An 18,665-nucleotide genomic window follows, 5' to 3' on the forward strand; every position below is an offset into this window, starting at 1 on the left:
CTTTATAAAATATCCTAGTTGAGTAATTTGATTTTAAAAAGCTTCCTTCCTTGAGCTGATAATGATTGAAAATTAACTCTACTCTTGTGACTATTTTCTTTCAATATTTCAAAATTTTTTTTGTATTACTGGTAACCAGTGTTGAGGTGGACAGTCAAGACTCTTCACAGGTATTTGATAAAAATGTTGGGGATTTGATATTTATCACAATATTTCCAGTACTCTTTCTTAAATTGTCTGTACTATTAGAACCACTGAGATTGAAAAGATCTGACTATAATTCTCATTTTTTAGAGTATGTATTACAAAACAGATATTTGTGCACTCTTTTGTCAGATTCAGTTTTGGGTAAGGTAGATCTGGAATGTGAGTAAAAATGAGAATAAGTGTTTTCATAGATGTGTTTATTCATAGCAAGTGGTAGAATTGCAATCCATTTTAGCTGATTTTGGTATTTAAAAAAAGGCATAATAAAAGTTTGGCAAGCTATTTTACTTATTTTTCAGTGTAACTTAAGAATTGTTTATATAAATAATTCTTTACAAAGCTGTGATACAAAATAAAGAGATCTGTTTGAGTTTTATTTTTAAAACCACAGGAGTGCAAAGGTACTGTTTTGCAGAACAATATAAAGACACTTTTTTCAAAATCCTTTCTTAGAGTGTTCCCCTTCATTGATGTGTAGTACATTCCATTGCTGTGTAGTAAGTTTCCATATGAACAGCTGTTTCTGAAGACCTTCTCTTGGCTTGTTTTTTTATTTTTCTGGCAACAAAACCTGGTGATTTTTTTATGTAATCTTCAAATATATCTCATGAATAGTCTACAAAAAGTTGGTGTAAGAGTGCATGTCTGTGCGTGTGGTGTGTTTGTTCTTTGCTAGTTCCCTCTAAAATTTACTAGAAATGTCACACTAATAGCAGCTGGGAAATAGAATGATTTGCAGCTGCATTTCACTTACTTTACAATATGAATGCAGCAAATGAATACTACCTTTGCCAAAAAAAAAAAAAACAGGCACTTTAAAAAGTACTTTGCTGATTGCTCTTGTTTTATAGTCTCTGGTGTACCATATCTACTCTTCTGCCCAGGCAAGTTATCCTGACATAATGTAAACATAATATATTGATTCTTTCTTTTGTCCAGGATAACTGTCCCCTTCTGCCTAACTCTGGCCAAGAAGACTTTGATAAAGATGGCAAAGGAGATGCCTGTGATGAGGATGATGACAATGATGGTGTCGAAGATGACAAAGTAAGATGTGTATCTGTTTGCAGTATGTTTGACCTAAACATCTGATTTTAAGGAAAATCATTACAATAGATGTGAACTTTATTATTCAGAGCTTCAACTGAGTTATGCTGCACTTCATTCCCTGAATGATGTGTAATACAGAGTACAGCTGTGTTCAGTCAAAGGAGAAGTAGTACTGTGCAGAGCAAAGCAGACTGGGGAACCCTAGGAACTATGTTCTCTGTATCGGTTTTGAGTTCAGTTATGTACATGAAAACAGTTTAATGGAAAGTGGTATTGGATTTTTTTATATTGTAATGGGAGAATGGCAAGTCTACTGTATTTGAAAAGCTGGTAAATATTATATATATGATGTTATTTTTATTCATTGTAACTTGTTTCTAAAACAACTATAAACACAGCCAGTATCAAAGGAAAATGATGGGAGGAAAAACCTAGCCTGGTTTATACTTTCCTTCAGATCTGCCCAGAAGACAAATTCATTTACCTGCAGAGCCTAAAAGATAGTCACTTAGTCTAAAACTGTTGCCTTGTACAATCAACAGAAAGATAGAGGTACTTTGAGATTTTGCTTCACCCTGGCTTTTCAGAACATGTTTAGGATAAATGAATTTGTAGTAGAATTTTACTGTTCCTCTTTGTTCCCTTCAGAAGTAACCTAGATGCTCTAGAGCTTCAGATGGTTAAAGTTGGGTAAGAGCTGTGTTCATTTGGTCTCTATTTGGAAAAATTAAAAAAAAACCCAAATAATAATTTGATAAAGAAATATGATTTAGTAGGTGTATTTTTAAAATTGTAGCTAGAAATTGTTTTATGAACAACATAAGATTTTGTCTTGCCTCTATGTGTTGCCCCTGATTATATGAAAGGTATTTCTGGGGAATGTCAAGTATTGTGCTAAAAATTATTTCCTATAAAATGTGGTTTTTTTTCTATTTAGAGGAAAAAGAAGTTTAAAGACTTTTTTTTTTTTTTTTTTCCTTATGACCTCCCTTCAGATTCTATGCTACTGATGTAGCCCTCACTTCCACTGTTTTGGTTTTCTTCCTTTCTTCTTTGCATTTCACATTGAGCACTTTCTTGTGCATGTGAAAAAGTCCATATACAATTTGGGAATGTGTGAAATGTAAGAATTATTCTTCTGGCACATTTTTAAATTAAAGTGATAGGAAGTGTTCAAAATTCCATTAAAATGTCTCAGGTAAAAAGATCTTTGGTAAATGAGAGTATTTAATTTTAACATTTTAAAAAACTTTTTACGTTTTATTATCTTGTTCAGAAGAGCACAACCAATAAAAAGTCAATACTTATCTAAATTGAAAAATCAAAATATGTGATATAAACTTGAAAATACTGACACTAGTTTGTTCCAAAAAAGTCAGAGTAACAATTCTAGTTGTTTCTTTTTTGTTTTTCGAAAGTTATAAAATGCAGCTGAAGTTGACCTGATTTTGCAACATATTCTGATTTTTTAAGTCCGTGTACCAATGATACACCTTTATTTACATGTCTGAGTACAGATCCAGTTCAAAATTCCTGTTGCTCTCCCTATGAGATATGGAACACAATTCACATGTTTTGTACAAAACAGAGAGTGAGCCAGGCAATCCAGATGCCATCCTGTTACCACCAAGACCTTCAGTATAGATACAGCTTGTCCATTAAAAAAATAATGGATCAATATTTGATTTTTGAATTCTGTCCAAGATGAACAGCAGTTACCACTTCATAGTATGTTCTCATGAATTGTGATTTATAGTGTGAAATCTATTTTTTTTCTTACTAGGACAATTGCCCTCTTCTGTTCAACCCTCGCCAGTTTGATTATGACAAGGATGAAGTTGGTGACCGCTGTGACAATTGCCCCTATGTGCACAACCCTGCTCAGATTGACACAGACAACAATGGGGAGGGTGACTCATGTGCTGTGGACATTGATGGAGATGGTATGATTTACCAGTTTTGAGAATTAGTTGCTATTCCACAAGTGCACTTTGCTTTACGTCCAGTAAAATGGGCTACTTGGTTTTATAAAATTTATAAAAATTTTATTTATAAAAGATGGGCTACTTGGAATAAAATTGGGTCTAGCAGCTCAAAAATGTAGAAGACAGAAGGCTGAAGTTCATTTGCCCTGTGTAGTATGGTTGTCCATGCAGTCCCTAAATGACTACAATTAATATTACTAAAAAATAAATCACAGTGAGTCTTTATCAGTGTAATCTTTAAAAAAGAAAAAAGCCAACTTTCTTTCATCTGTGTTCCAAAGTAATCAGGGTCTAATATAACACTTCTGTTGACTTTTCCTTTTCCTTTCAGGGAGGGAAAAGAACATCAGAACATTCACACAGTTAAGAAAATATCCATAGTAAAGTAATCTGCTTTTCTATGAATGTAGAAGTATGCAAAACTCACAGTTATCCAAATACACATTTTTTTGCATGTCTTAAAATATTGTTAGAAGTGCTTATTTCCTCCATCAGTACATTCCTTATAACCCCCACTTGATCAGAATTAAAATGGGAGAAAAGCACTTAAATATTGTTCAAAATTCATATCCATGTGTCATTTCAAATGTATGACAACACAGAAATACTAAAAGTTGAAGAAATCTAGCTTTGGGTTTTAAACATTTGGATGTTTATCTGACTCTAGCTTCTGAACATTTGGAAGTTTTCTCATCCTCCTTCTGATCATCAGGTTCATACTAGTACTCGTGGTAGTTCTGCATTTGAAGAAAAATTCAATCATGTTATTGGCTGAAAGATTATGCAAATATACAGGGACCATGTAATACAGGGAAGGGTCCTTGTATCTTTCCCAGACAGATACACCGATATGTGTTTGTTTCATCTTACAATTTTGAAGTGAACTGTTGGTTTTATAATGAAGTTTCCTGAGGAGGAACAGTTTCTTTTGAAAATTTGACATGCTATACAATTAATGATAGCACATGTCCTGCTAAAATTATTTAATGCTGAGGCAGCTGAACATTAATACAGTTGTTTCTATACAAAAGTTCAGAAGTTTGAACCTGACATAGCTGTGCATTCCATGCCGTTTCTTAGAGTGGGGGAATAAAATCCAAACCAAGTCATTAAAAAAAATACCCCACCCCTTTACCTGTTATTCAATGAAAAGGACTAAATTCTAAGACATAATCAACCTTTATTCTTCCATAGGAAAATAGATACAGAAAACTTTGTCATAATAAGAAAAATGGAACTGATATATTATTTTTTTTCTAATATTAGTTTTAACTATTTGTAGCAATGATGTTGTAGCAATCAAGAAGATTATGAGCCCCTTAAGAGCCTTACTTCTTCACTGGTGATTCCTGCAGTCTATGGCTGTCTGTGTTGTATGTTGTATCATTTTGATTTTTTCAATATTTTGTTGGATTTTTTTCTCCTAGACATTTTTAATGAACGCGATAATTGCCCTTATGTCTACAACACAGACCAGAGTGATACAGATGGTGATGGAGTTGGTGATCAGTGTGATAATTGTCCATTGATGCATAATCCAGACCAGGTAAATGATGAATATAGTGTCCTTAATGGTAACATCAAAACAAGGGCAGAAAAAAGACCACAGGAATAGGATAGGAATTGCTATCAGTCCCTGTACTGAACAGCTGAAAAGGTGGATCTATATTGCTCACTTTCACTTTTCATATTGTGAGATCCCTTTGTATCAGATGAAGGGGAAGTACAGTGATTACTTTAATCCATCTGCAAGTAAAGCCCTGCCCTGCAAGTATCCTGGGGTCCAGATCTTACCCAATGACAGAAGAATAAGTTGCCATACTAGCTTGAAGTTATGCTTGTGCGTTTAGCACGGTTGTCATTGTGCTGTTTGTCACTACAGAAGCCCTTGAAGAGAAGTGTTGAACAGTTAAGTACCATGCTGTACTTTTGTATTGAGTAAAAATAATAAAATGACTCTGTACAATTCTTTTTTGGGGTAGACTGATGCTGATAATGACCTTGTTGGTGACCAGTGTGACAATAATGAGGACATAGATGAAGATGGCCACCAGAACAACCAGGATAACTGCCCTTACATCCCCAACGCTAACCAGGCTGACCACGATCAGGATGGTAAAGGAGATGCCTGTGATCCTGATGATGACAATGATGGTGTCCCAGATGACAGGGACAACTGCCGCCTCAGATACAATCCTGAGCAGGAGGACTCAGATGGTAAGAGCAAGGTCATATGAATTTCATCTAATTCTTAGTATCTGATTTTGATCTTGGAGTATTAACATTTGGAGAAGAGAGACTTCATGTCAAACTGAGCTGCTTTTGACATTTGAGAGACCATGGAATTAAACGGAACTGAACTGTCAGTTTGGTCAAGGGTTAGAGCACTAGGAAACATCTTTGACAGGAGCTCAAACATGCATACTTAATTATAGGAGAAAACCTTTAACCATTAAAAAAAAATCCATGTTTTTGTTAATATTATTTTCACATTTAATTGAAATATTAAAAGTGTCAGAAAATATTTCAAATAGTTTGAATTACAAATGCCTTAAAAAATGAAAAGTGAGTTGTTTCACTTTCCATCTGAAAATTAAAATGGAAAAAAATTATTTACTGCTCTGCTTTATTTTGAAAAACAGACTATTTCTTCAGGATTTCTTAAGTCTGTCTTTTTTTTTTTTGACTCCTGAGCAGCTTTTCTCAAATTTTCTTTACAGACTGCTTTAAATATGTCTTGATATACATGCCGCAGTTTAAAAAATGGATATGTAATTGCCCTTTTTTCCTCTTTTTTTTTTTTTGTAAAATGATGTTGGTCACCTCAAACAGTACTTCTCTGTGCTTGGCATTATTTAAATAATTAAATAGAGATAGTTTCACAATTATTTTTTTAATTTTGAAAATGTTTATGATCCTTTAAAAAGCACCAAATATGTTTACAATAATGACCCTTGCAACAAATGCAGGTAAGCAATTTCTGTTCCAAGCTATACAACTTGCTGGAGCCATTCCATGGCTGTGCTGTAGAAATTGAAAGCAGAATTTATTACCTACATAATATGTTTTTATGTACATTTAGAAAGATAAAATGCTGAGCCTTGTCTGATTTCCTGCTGTGACAACTGCTGTCAGTAGGAAGTTTCTGGTTGGTAGTCAGTAGTAGCTCTTAATTTAAATAACCTTTCAGCCCTATATGTGTCCAAAATACCTTTGTATTTGCCAGTCCCTGGAATAGCCTCTTAATTTCATAAATCCAGAATCAGGGTGACCAAAAGCTGAGATAGTTTAAGTCATCCATTAACTGGTTCTTGTAAAGGAAACTACATTGATGTATGGATTAACGATTCAGAAAAAGTAGATATTTAATTAATTTAGCCAGCTCATTACTGTCATTAGCAGCAGGTCCAACATAAATTTTGGAAAAAGGGTAAATAAAGCCAAAAATTGCTCCCTTGCTCTTGAAGATATGAGTTTTAGCACATAAAGATGAGGCCCTGGAGAGAACTGTTGGATATGACTGGGTAAACAAACACTTTCTAACTTTCCTTGACAGGGAATGAATGTTGTCAGCAGCAACTCACTACCAAATGAGCATCAGCTGGACTTTTAGTGAATAATTAGATTCTTCTGTGAATTATCTCGTTGATTTGGCAAAGGAAACAAAATAGGAAATTAATTCCCTTTTCTCCAATGAGTGCTAAGACGAACAGGTAGAGGAACACACAGCTAGTCAGGATTTGGATTTGTCTATGGCAGATATCGAGGGTGGAAAATGGGACCATTTTACCACATATCTGAGTTGCAGAGAGCCCTGAGATACTAGATGTTTCAATTTTCTCTAATTACTCTTTTCTTTTTGGCTGTTGCCTAAAACTCATTCTGTTTTTTGTCTGAAAGCTCCATATTTGTAATGCTGTGTTGGTTAGTCATGGTAATGTAGCTTTCCATTTTTCTGTGAAACATCTTGTAGTAAGTCAGTATTGACTGAGTTGGGTCATTGCTATTGCCCACTGTGTTAATTCCCATGTTCTTAGAGCAGTCATAAACACTGGGGTTGGGGGGGGGGGGAACCCAAAAAACAGATGCTCTGCTACGTGAGGATAGAAACAAATTAGTTGGCAGCACTGGTTTTGCATTAGTACCCGATGTAATATCCAGTGGTTTCTGTTGTAAAAGTTGGAGCCATATGGGAATTTGATTCTATACTTGTCTAGCCCAGCTTTTCTACATTATTTTCAGATCTTTGTGCTATTGTATGCCATGGAATAATAGTCATTGGCAATGAGCTTTTTTTATAAATGCCTCCTTTCACTTCTTGCTCTTTGAGGCAAATTGAGTATCCTGGTGTCCATTAATATTACAGGTAAACTAAGAAAGAAAATAATTTTTAGTTTTTCTAAAATATTTAGTGTAGTAGAAGTGTGGAGCAGAAGCACAGCTATAGATAAGCTGTACATTTTGTTCTCCAAAAAACTTCCTGTGATCCCTATAACAAAACTTTAATTTTTTCACTCTTCTGAGGCTAGTCCTGTTGAATGCAGTGCTGCCTTCTTTTCTCATGCATTTTTCTGAAGCACTATGTTATTTATAAGTCAAATTGCTCTATCTACAAGTGAAAGAGTGGCTAAGCATGCATATTTTACTGCAACATTCTTCCCCCTTTCTTTGACATAGAGGTGACACATCTCCAATCTGTGGCATCTTAGATGGATTGTTACAGAAAGAATCTCAAGACAGTGATAAGAGTCTGAAAAATAGTTTAATATGATCAACAATATATAAATATTTAGTAATGTATAATATTTAATGATGTGTGGAAGATTAAAATTTTAATGCTATTCTTTGAATTGATTTGCACAGCACATATTAAAATGTGGTGTTGTATCCACATCTGGAACAAATCAAACTGAAAATGAAATGCAAGCATTAGTGAATTACATTGATGCAGCAAACTTCCAACTTTTCCCACCCTGATTCCAAAGTGGTGTATAAAGTGGGGCTGGATAAAGTGCTAACAATTGCCTCTGCTTATTCACATTACTTACAGGTGATGGCAGAGGTAATATTTGCAAAGATGACTTTGATAATGACAATGTTCCAGATATCTATGATGTGTGCCCTGAAAACAGTGCCATTAGTGAAACTGATTTCAGAAAGTTCCAGATGGTCCCTCTGGACCCCAAGGGAACGGCTCAGATTGATCCCAACTGGGTTATTCGCCACCAAGGCAAGGAACTGGTACAGACTGCTAACTCTGATCCTGGAATAGCTGTAGGTGAGTATCAGATGTCATCATCTTTGGAAAAGTAACAAGTGATTCTGTGATAAGGAAAGGGAAAAAAAAGGTCAATAAAATGGTAGAAATTTAGGGAAAAAGGTACATAAATGCACTTTTTTGGTGCTGCAAATGTTGGACTAACGATAGATGCAGTGTATATCCCCAAAGTATAAACAGCTCAATGCTGCCTGCATTTTTTTGTCCATTCATCTAATCAGTGACTGTAACATAGATAAAATACACTAATGAAAATGTTTTGTAAGTATAGTGCCTGCTGTCTTCAATGCCCCTTGTAAGCCAACTTATTTCTCTCCAGAAATCTTCATGCAGGCAAGTGTAATTACCTCCACTTCTACAGGTGGGGAAACTGAGAAATACCACTTATGTCTCCTGCCAAAATTCAGGATGTAGATGGGACTCTGGGGTGTGTGTAACTGGACCCAGCATTGTAACTCAATGATTTGTCTCTCTTGTCTTCTTCCAGGCTACGATGAGTTCAGCTCTGTTGACTTCAGCGGGACGTTCTATGTTAACACAGATCGTGATGATGACTATGCTGGCTTTGTGTTTGGCTATCAGTCCAGCAGTCGGTTTTATGTTCTGATGTGGAAGCAGGTCACTCAGACCTATTGGGAGGACAAACCCACCAGGGCTTATGGCTATTCTGGTGTGTCACTCAAAGTAGTGAATTCAACAACTGGTACTGGTGAGCGCTTACGAAATGCTCTCTGGCACACAGGAAACACCCCTGGACAGGTGAGAGATTTAATTTAGACCAACAGTGCATGACTAATATTTTAAAAATAAAGGACATGTTTCAAAAATAATTTCCTTTCACACCTCAATTTTTGCAGATGTTTATCAGTTTTTCTTCAATTCCCTTATTAGTAGTGTCAATAGTAACACATGCGTTGTATTTCAAAGACAATCACATAAAAGGGGGATGAGGTGTGATCAAAAGAAAGATGAGAGAGATATCTCAGTTACGCACAGATCCTTTGTCTGTATTGGCACTTGCTTATTTGGTGTTCCAGCTTGTTTTAATTATATGTGGTTTAGAGTACATTGACAGAAAAAGAGAAAAGACATTGAAAAAAGAGAGAAAAACTTCTGCTGTTCTAATAGGGTCCAACCGTGAAGAAACTTGTGCATTTTGGAAATCAGGTTAGTATGGCTTCATGTGTGGATAGGAATTCACAGGACTGTAACTGAGTGGAAATTTTTAAGGAGCAGCCACAGGCAGTAACATCTGTGCAAACTGCAGTTCCTGTCCCTCACTGGAGGCACTCATTCAGCATCAACTTTGTCAGCCTGGTTGTGTGTATGTGCAAACCTGAAGAGTTCCAGAAGCATTTGGACAATACTTTTGGACACATGATGTGACCCTTGGGAATGGTCCTTTGCATGGCGAGGAGTTGGATTTGATGATCCTTGTGGGTCTTTTCCAATTCAGCTGATTCTGTGATGTCATAAGGGAAGTCAAGGTTCAATGCCATAATGGTCTTCAGTGACTCTAGCTATGAAACTGCAGGTAAATAATTGATCGACAGTTTAAGACAGAAATTTCCATTACTCTCACCCCATAAAAGAAGTCTTTTGATGATACAGTCAAATGTTATACTATTTTCAGTTTCATACTCTTCAGAAAGTAAGCTTTGGCAGTTGTTGTGGTGGATGTAGAGTTACTGGGGCATGGTGTGTTTCTAATAAGGCATTTGTATTCCTACTGTAGGTGCGTACTTTGTGGCATGATCCCAAGAACATTGGTTGGAAAGATTATACTGCTTACAGGTGGCACTTGATTCATAGGCCTAAAACAGGATTAATAAAGTAAGAAATATTTCTGTACCTCTACATTTTCTAGTAGCAATGCTTTTGTCTCTATTGATTTAAAAGCTATATTATCAGTTTCATTGTTGTTTCTGATAATTATGTTACTTCTATGACAGTTTGTCCAATATCTTGGGAACATTTTATTATCTTCAGAATAATTTATTTTCCTTTTCAGATGTATTTAATTTAGTCTGGATGGTTCAATATTTACATCAGCTAAATACCCTTAAATTAAAGAAAAAAAAAAAAAGGCCTCTTTCTCAATAGCTTTTCTGTAAGGAGACCAAAAATTCCTGCGCAAAACTCAAAGCAAGATTAGAACATGAGATTGCTCCCCAGCCTGTGGGATTTCAGTGGATGAAAATAATTATAAACATGAGCATTGCCTCAGGGAAGTAGGCCAAGGGCCTGTCTACTTCAGCATCCTGTCTCCTGTAGTGGCTTACACAAGGCACTGCAGAAGTGGCCATGAGCACATCTGTAATGCACACAAGGAGCTGTGGCAAATGACTTTCTGTAGAACCCAGCTGTTTAGCTGATGTTTCAAAGACTGAGCATTAACTGCTCATGTCAGTTTTCTCTTCTACTAACTACTGGAACTGTAAAGGATATTTTTCCTGGGGTAGAGTCAGACCTTACCCCCAAAGGTCTTGCTTGTGCTTACGTGCAGGAGGTTTTCATTTGTCTGTGAAAGACAAAGTGTAGACAAATTAGGATAGACTAAGTTACGTGGTTTTTGTAAAGAAAGCAGTTTCTTTATGCTTCAGTGTATTGCAGTGCAAAGCATTGACTGATATAGGTCAAAAAGAAACTTGATTTTTTTTTCCATTTATGTTGCTGTTTACCTGTAAATTGCTTTATACAATCTACATACTGTCAGACAAAAGATGTTACCACTGGTATCACATTATATTAATCTAGCATGGCAAATTCTGTAGTTTGGGGCATTAAATTCCTTCATACTTTAGGGTGTTCTGATAGAAAATGAATTAATTATTTTTTTCAGTAATGAAGCCATGAAACAACTTACTTGTACAGAAATATCAATTCCATATGAACATGATAAGAGCTATGTAATTTTTTGGTGGGTTGAACAAATTATTAAACTGTTTCCATATGTTTTGGGTTCTTGATATTTTGAGAATTATATTAAATAGGATTACATGAACATGAAAATCTGTCATTTTTTTTTACTCTTCTTTTCACCATCCATTCCTGATCTCAGGAAGCAGTTTCATACTTGTCTTTGTGCTCTTTTCAGGAAACAAAACACTTTATTACAAGTGCTGGACATGCATTTCTGTCTAAACAGAAATCTGCTCCTACCTAACCACTGAGTTCTAGGAAGCTGCTCAAGGGTTGTCATCCTCATGTGAAGCCATCTTGCTGTGTATAACTAATGCATTGTCAATTGAAGCAGGACAATAATCCCTGACTCCAAAGACTAGTCAAATTAACAAACTATAGAGTAATTTCTCATTTGGCCAAGGAGACTGAGATCCAAGTTTGCGGAAATGCAGTCTCTCTGATAAAGAAAGGAAATGAAGTGCTGGCTTTCAAGGTCTTTTGTCTCCAGAGTCAATGCCTGAAATACTAAAAAAGACCTCCAAGAACCAAAGAAACCAAGTTCTGCTTTTCCAGTATATTATTAGTCTAGCTTTTTGTGTCCAAATCCTTCCAGCTTTCATTAAGCTCTTAAAATGTCTGAAATTGAAATTCAGCATGTCTCCAATTAATGCTTTGTTTGACTAAAGGGATGGTTCTTCCAATTTCTGATGTTGGTCCTTGCACCTAAAGATAAATAAATCAGCTGTTCACACAGCTGCAAAGACAGCTTTGTTCAGTGATGTGACAAGGTTGTGTGCTAACCCCTGAGTTCACTGGGACAGGGGCTTATCAGTGAATGCTAGTACATGACATAGTTCATTCCAGGAGACATGACTCTTCTAAATAAAGAACTGGGAAATCTTTTGCAGATGGTGTGCATGAAAACACTAAAGGAGCAGTCCCACTGTTCCTGATTAATGTGTTATGGCTGCCAGCCACATGGGTGTGAGATAGAGATGAGAAGTGATCCCTACAATGAGGTTGGGTTTTCTGGTGCCTTGTTAAAATTAATTCTGTTCCAGTTTTTAGAGACTGTTACCAGCTGTTACACTGGATGCTGCATTATCCTCCTTGTTTAATTTATGTTCTTCTTTTCAGAGTTCTGGTTTATGAAGGGAAACAAGTCATGGTGGATTCTGGACCAATCTATGATACAACTTTTGCTGGTGGACGATTAGGTCTTTTTGTCTTCTCTCAAGAGATGGTCTATTTCTCTGACCTCAAATATGAATGCAGAGGTTAGTTACAAAATATGTCTGGAAGATGCTTAAGCCTTTCATAACTCATGGAACAAGCACGAAGTGTCTAAATGAAAAGTATCCTCTAAATGAAAAGCAATCTGTAATATCATAGCATGGTATAAACCTTTGGTGAAATGCTGTGAATGCCCCTTGCCCCTAGAATAATTTCAATTTGAATAATAAACCCCAGATGTTTAATACTATCCACCTGGAAAAATGAGGTGGAAACTTCTGAGAAAGACTTACTTAGAATTCTCTCTGTATATCCACTGTCCTCTGTAGGCTATTTCAGTATGTCCTGCAGGCAGAGAGATACTTCTGGATCACCCCTCTTTCAAAAGGCATGGAAAAGAGAGCAGATACCTTTAATGAGCATGTCTGTCTGTAATGCTTTGTCTGAAATGTTTTGAAATACAGATAATGCTTTTCTAGGTTTTCTTGTATATTATTTTGTGCAGCTAGATGCATAGCTGCACATACACATGCTTGTCTCTTTCTATATGTAGGCACATGTGTTTTTATATAAATATCCTCCTGTTTGTAGGAAAATGAACAGAAGGCATTGTGCTGCATCTTTTAAGTGTATCATGGTGGAGTTCTTGTTTGATTAACTTCCTAACCAAAAAAAAAAAACCAATCACAATTAATATATTTTTCCCTTTTCTTTCAGATGCTTGAGCAATGGTTGCTGCATTAGCAAAGTACCAGCAAAGTACTGTAGATGCTATGCAACCCAGACACCTCAGTACACCCTGGTACTCCCAGTTTCTATTTTTGTGTACCTCCTGTCCTATTTCCTCAAGCTCCACTCTCCAGGATCCTCCCAGCTGCCAGGAGTGTTTCAGCCACCCTTCCACCCAAGTGCCTTCTCAGAGCCAGGATTAATGAAACCTAAACGTGAACGTCGGACCCACCACTGAAGCAAAAGCAGATTGATACATTAGAACATTTTTGTAGAGTGAAAACATTTCTTTACTTGTCTTTTTTAAAGAATGACATTTACATATAAAAATGTAATTACTTAATGTATTTATATATATGGAGAAAAAGAGGGGGGATGATGATTATCAGTTGTTATGTTTAAGTGAGGAAAAATGTGTCTTAATTTTTTGGATATATGGTTGATACTTCCTAGCTCTGATCAACACTGGACTTCAGTAACACAGAGCTTCTGGGTCTAATTTTAGCAAAGTAATGGAGGGCCACACCAACAGTGAAAATTACTTTGGATATTAAAGATCAATTATAAATATCTCTTGATTCAAAAAGGTGCTTAGTTGATAAGGATGCTCTTAGTAACACTCTTTAAAATTATTAGTGGTAGAACTGTCAAATTTGCAACCTAAAGCATTTAGTAGGGGCTTTATTTAGGCCAAACAGAATTGAACTAGAAACTCTCATGTGAAAGGGGTGAGTGATTCATTTAAACATCTGAAGCTATCACTATTGTCTGACTTTCAAAAAATTATTTCCAGTTGTCCTGCTTTCATCATATTCTGCATTGCTTTGTAATAAAGAATATACCATGACTATGTGGAGCAAAATGAACCTGAACCAATTTTCCACCTCTGCTGCAAAAAGCACTTTGACATCCTGAATCCTGATGTGGGTTTTTGAAAAGGTGGTAACGCTGCCATTACTTAATTTGGTAACATATGAATTTAAGGTTCCATTTATAAATATTTCGTTAGTATTTATTGTGATTATCACACCAAGCTACCTTCTCTGATAATTGATTTTAAAGCATATAATCCATCAATAATACACAAGTAATAATAATCCATAAATAAATTCACAAATAATGGTATTTTAAAGCTATTTTGGAAAGCATATCACAATATGTAGGTATTGTCAAAGCATGGCCCACACTTAAGTATAGTTCCATGGGTTATAGTCATGTATACTTTAAAGTTAAATGAATAATAATGAATTTACAAATGGAACCTTAATATATATCCAGTTACCCTAATTTTAACATTTTTGTATTGTTACCTATGTCTGCTGTATATAGAACTTCTTAAATAATGCTGAAGGGGTACCAGTGTTTATTCTAAACAGATACAACAGTTACTCAGATAAACAGTAGTATAGACATGTTTAACATTTTTGTTTTGTTTAAGATTTATGAGCTTCCTTCATAAAAAGAACACAGGCTGGTGTAATTTTATTCATAGATGGGATACCTGATGGAAGAATACAGTACCTCTGCCTTCTTCTAGGGCACTGTGAGCTAAATGTTGAATCAACTTTTTCTCCTTTGAAATAGATTTTGTGGCTATATTCATTAGAAAGGAATCAACAGTTGCTGGCTTTATTGCACATTTTATAGTATTAATATTATCAAATATTTTATTTCAGGTTATTTTGTTGCTGGTTTTTCTTTTGTTTTGGATTTTTTTGTTGGTTTTTTTTTTTGGTTGTTTTCACCTCATGAAGAGGTTTTTAAATATTTGTTTATTTTAGTGTTTAAAATGACATCCCCAATTTCCAAGCAGAAGGGAGGATGACCTCATTAAATATAATGAGTAATGGCTGTGTAGGGTTTTTTTTTTGTCAGACAGAGACATCAGTTTAGGGATGAAGATGTTAATATTTGGACTGTATCATAATTTTCCTATTCTATGTAAATTATTTATGATTTTTTTAATTTCTTTTTCTTTTTTCTCTTTGCAAGTGTGTGTGAGAGAGTGAGACTGATGAAATTTCATTTTGTTTTGCCAAAGATTGTAAATAATTATTTATTTGTTTACAAGGACAGACATTTATCAATTGGTGTCCTGATTCATTTAGTCAGATCCTCATTTATATATATATATATATTTTTTTTTAAGAAATTAATAATAGGAAATAAACTGTAAAAAGGTTTTATAATCCAAAATCTCTTTACCTTTTTTATAGTTACAGTTTTTCTTCAAAGAAAACATTCCATTCTGCTAAGCCCTTAGCTAAACCTCTTGCCTCGCTGTAAACCAATTCATTTCAAGCAAACCAAGAAATCTGTTGCTTTGCTAAAAAATCACTGACTGTCTTCTAAGTTTGTAAACAGCAGGTTTCCTAGTATCTCTGACAAGACATCATTCCCCATGAAGTCTTTATCTGGCAAACAATCATAGATTTTATTTATAGCATTGTGGATGAGAAATTTTAGTCCTGCTTCTCTGTATTGTGTCTTGGCCCATGTGTTTGAACAAATACATCTTATTTTGCAACTGCTGCTTCTCTGAGTCCCATCTGAGTCACTGGGATTCGTTGGTGTGAGTGGGGATTGCCTTCCTGCTGGAGAATTTCAGGAACCAGTGCATCATCACAAACCAAAGATAATAAAATACAATAAAATAATTCTTAGCCTGAGACATCTTTCCTATGACTATAAACAACTCGCAGGGAGGGGAATTTGAATTGCTTTAGGAAAAATAATGCTGAGCATGTCAAAATGCCAGTTTTGAACTGTGAACACAACTTCTAACTTTTCTTGGCCTTACAAATACCCCAGCTATTTGGTTTCCTTGGCTTTTGATTCCCATGAGAGTACTTGATTACACAAGATAGCCAGGTATCCTTCAGTACATTTATTGGTGAGTCCTTTAAACAATACAAATGTTCAATCTTGTAGACAGCTGCAAGGATATCAATGACTGACCTTATTCAGCTAATAGAGTGTGATCAAGAACTTATTGTCCACTTTCTCAAGAGTTTACAAAACTCTTTGGTATGGATCTTCATGAGAGTTTTGAACATGAGCACTTATGGTTCTGTGGGGAAAAAATCTCTTCATGCATCAAACAACCCCCCACAAAACTAAAGACAGGAAAATAAAATTACTGGAAACGTGTGAAAACATAACAGCAGCACTTTAGCACTAATACAGGGTCTCTCAGAAAAACAGAAGGGAAGGACCAAAAAAAGCAAAATTGCTGTGAACAAGCAGGTTCACCTACAGCAGTGGCATCCTCTAACTTGTGACCATTGCTCTACCTTTTTTAAGACTTTTGAATATACTCAAAAGTATTTGCATAATCTGGTTAAAATACATATTTAAAAATTATACAGAGTCTGCACATATGGTTCCCAAAAAGAGATGGGTATGGAAGAAGGTCTGAAATTCCTGTGGAGAGGCTGTTTTTTCTCACAAGGGGAAGCTGAGTAGAGTAGGTGAGGGTTCTGCCACTAATATATGAGTAATACTAGGCAGAATTTTTTTCACTTCCCTGGGCATCATGTTCCCACCTAGTAAAATTTCCTCACCTTTAAAATACTTGTTATATCTTGTGTGTATCTAACTGGTTTTGGGCCAGCCAGAAAACCAGGAAATCCTGAAATCCTGAAACCTTCCTAAAACTAAGTTCTGATGAGACTTCTTGACCTCTTTTAAAATGTGGGGGTTTTGGGTAAACTTCGGATAAACCACTGAATTCTGAAAAGTTAAGATGAGCTCACAGTATTTAAGGATTTGTCCATTATAAGAGAAGCAGATTTGTCATGTTTTCTTCCAGAAAGAAAGGCAATAATTCCACCCAAGGATTATACCTGTGATTTTGCACATCAGGCAGACCAAATAATACATCATGAATACTAACATACGTGTGTACTCCCTGCTAGCTACACCATGGGACAGGAGCTGCACAGACTATCACGGTCAGTGGGCCAAAACCTCACCTTGGTCAGTTCAGTGGGAGTTTTGCTTGAGTGATAGCTGGATGAGAGTCAGTGTTTCATTTGTGCTGCAGATATCCACAGAGCAAGAGCTCTAATGCTTGCATGGGAACATCTGCTCTCCAAAGCCATTTGAAAAAAAAAAAAAAAAAAACCAACTATGTAATAACTTGGCACAGCGTTGTTTCCATTGTGGAGAAGACCACCCTTGTAGGTCAGGAAGGGGGACGTTGAAGGAAAAGAAACCTGGTGCTGATTAAACCAAAGGTTCTTCTAATCTATTATCCTACTTCTTGAAAGGTGCCTATATCAAATTCAAATGAGGAAGGTGTCAAGTATTTATCATTAAAAACCATACATTAGCACTCCTAGAAGGAAAACATTATTCTTAGCCCCAGGCAGTAAATGGGTGGGTCTGCCTTTGTGCCTGCGTGGTTTATTTTGCACTAACATAACTGCAAATATTATTGTTATTCATATAAATATCCCAGATTTTTAATCCAAATTCTCCTCCTATTGAGAACTCTGGACATTGATTATACACTCTGTGCAGTATAAATTTCCTTTATACCAATTTCAGGTCTGTTGCTATTTAATTTCATTGACAGGCTTGATTTCTCCCAGACTTTGGAAAGGAATTAATAGTATATATTTCATCATACAGCTGTGTGTTAGAAAAACAATATCCTAGTTTGCTTTTACTACTTTGTGCAAGTGTCTGTAATGGGTTCATGTGGTACATCAAAGGTAGAAGAATTTTCTCTGCTTGCTGAAAAGATCAGCTGTTGTGTTGATATTTTGTTGTAGATACAGGATGCTCTCCATATTTATGGCCTCCTTCAAATCTGTCATTTTAGCTCTTGTGCAGAAATGTTATATATATGCACATGCACACACACAGAGAAAAATCTACATATTTTGCAAAGGTTAAGTATCATTCTGCGCTTGGCTTGTTCTTAATGCCTTCCCTAGCCAGCTGCTACTGGCCGCAGCTGGAATCAGGCAAATGAGTTGACAGATTTCTTAAAACCTTTCCTCTTGTCAATTATCACTGATCATTACCTGTTCTTCTTGATATATTCAGAGCTAGAAGTGTTTGGTGTTTCTCTTTTAGAAGCAAGTGAATTTCTTTTCAGACCCCTGCTGTCATTTCTGAGCTCTTTTCAGCACTGCTAAATGCACTAGCCTCTGGAAGCTAGAGGGTTGCATTGCAAATCACACTTCAAATCTTAGCAACAGCTGTAATAAGGTAACTGGTAATTTAGAAAATTATTTTAGTCATTGAGATTACATAGTCATTCAGTAACT

The 18,665-nt window shown here is 35.7% G+C and overlaps 1 protein-coding gene across 2 annotated transcripts in view; it reads left to right on the plus strand.

The window, feature by feature from the left end:
- Positions 1–15,918, plus strand: part of THBS2 (thrombospondin 2) — a 32,410-nt gene extending 16,492 nt beyond the window's left edge. The window contains exons 14-22 of one of the 2 annotated variants that reach the window (XM_053938394.1): positions 1,147–1,254; positions 3,041–3,200; positions 4,670–4,788; positions 5,225–5,459; positions 8,293–8,520; positions 9,008–9,279; positions 10,256–10,353; positions 12,562–12,701; positions 13,375–15,918. In XM_053938394.1, coding sequence (XP_053794369.1) covers positions 1,147–1,254; positions 3,041–3,200; positions 4,670–4,788; positions 5,225–5,459; positions 8,293–8,520; positions 9,008–9,279; positions 10,256–10,353; positions 12,562–12,701; positions 13,375–13,382 — 1,368 coding nt within the window. In that variant the 3' untranslated portion in view covers positions 13,383–15,918. The remainder of the gene's footprint in view (positions 1–1,146; positions 1,255–3,040; positions 3,201–4,669; positions 4,789–5,224; positions 5,460–8,292; positions 8,521–9,007; positions 9,280–10,255; positions 10,354–12,561; positions 12,702–13,374) is intronic. The other variant, XM_053938395.1, reaches the window with a different exon arrangement.
- The last annotated feature ends 2,747 nt before the right edge of the window (positions 15,919–18,665 follow it).

Source organism: Vidua chalybeata, chromosome 3, assembly GCF_026979565.1.
Source record: "Vidua chalybeata isolate OUT-0048 chromosome 3, bVidCha1 merged haplotype, whole genome shotgun sequence".
Lineage (NCBI taxonomy): Eukaryota > Metazoa > Chordata > Aves > Passeriformes > Viduidae > Vidua > Vidua chalybeata.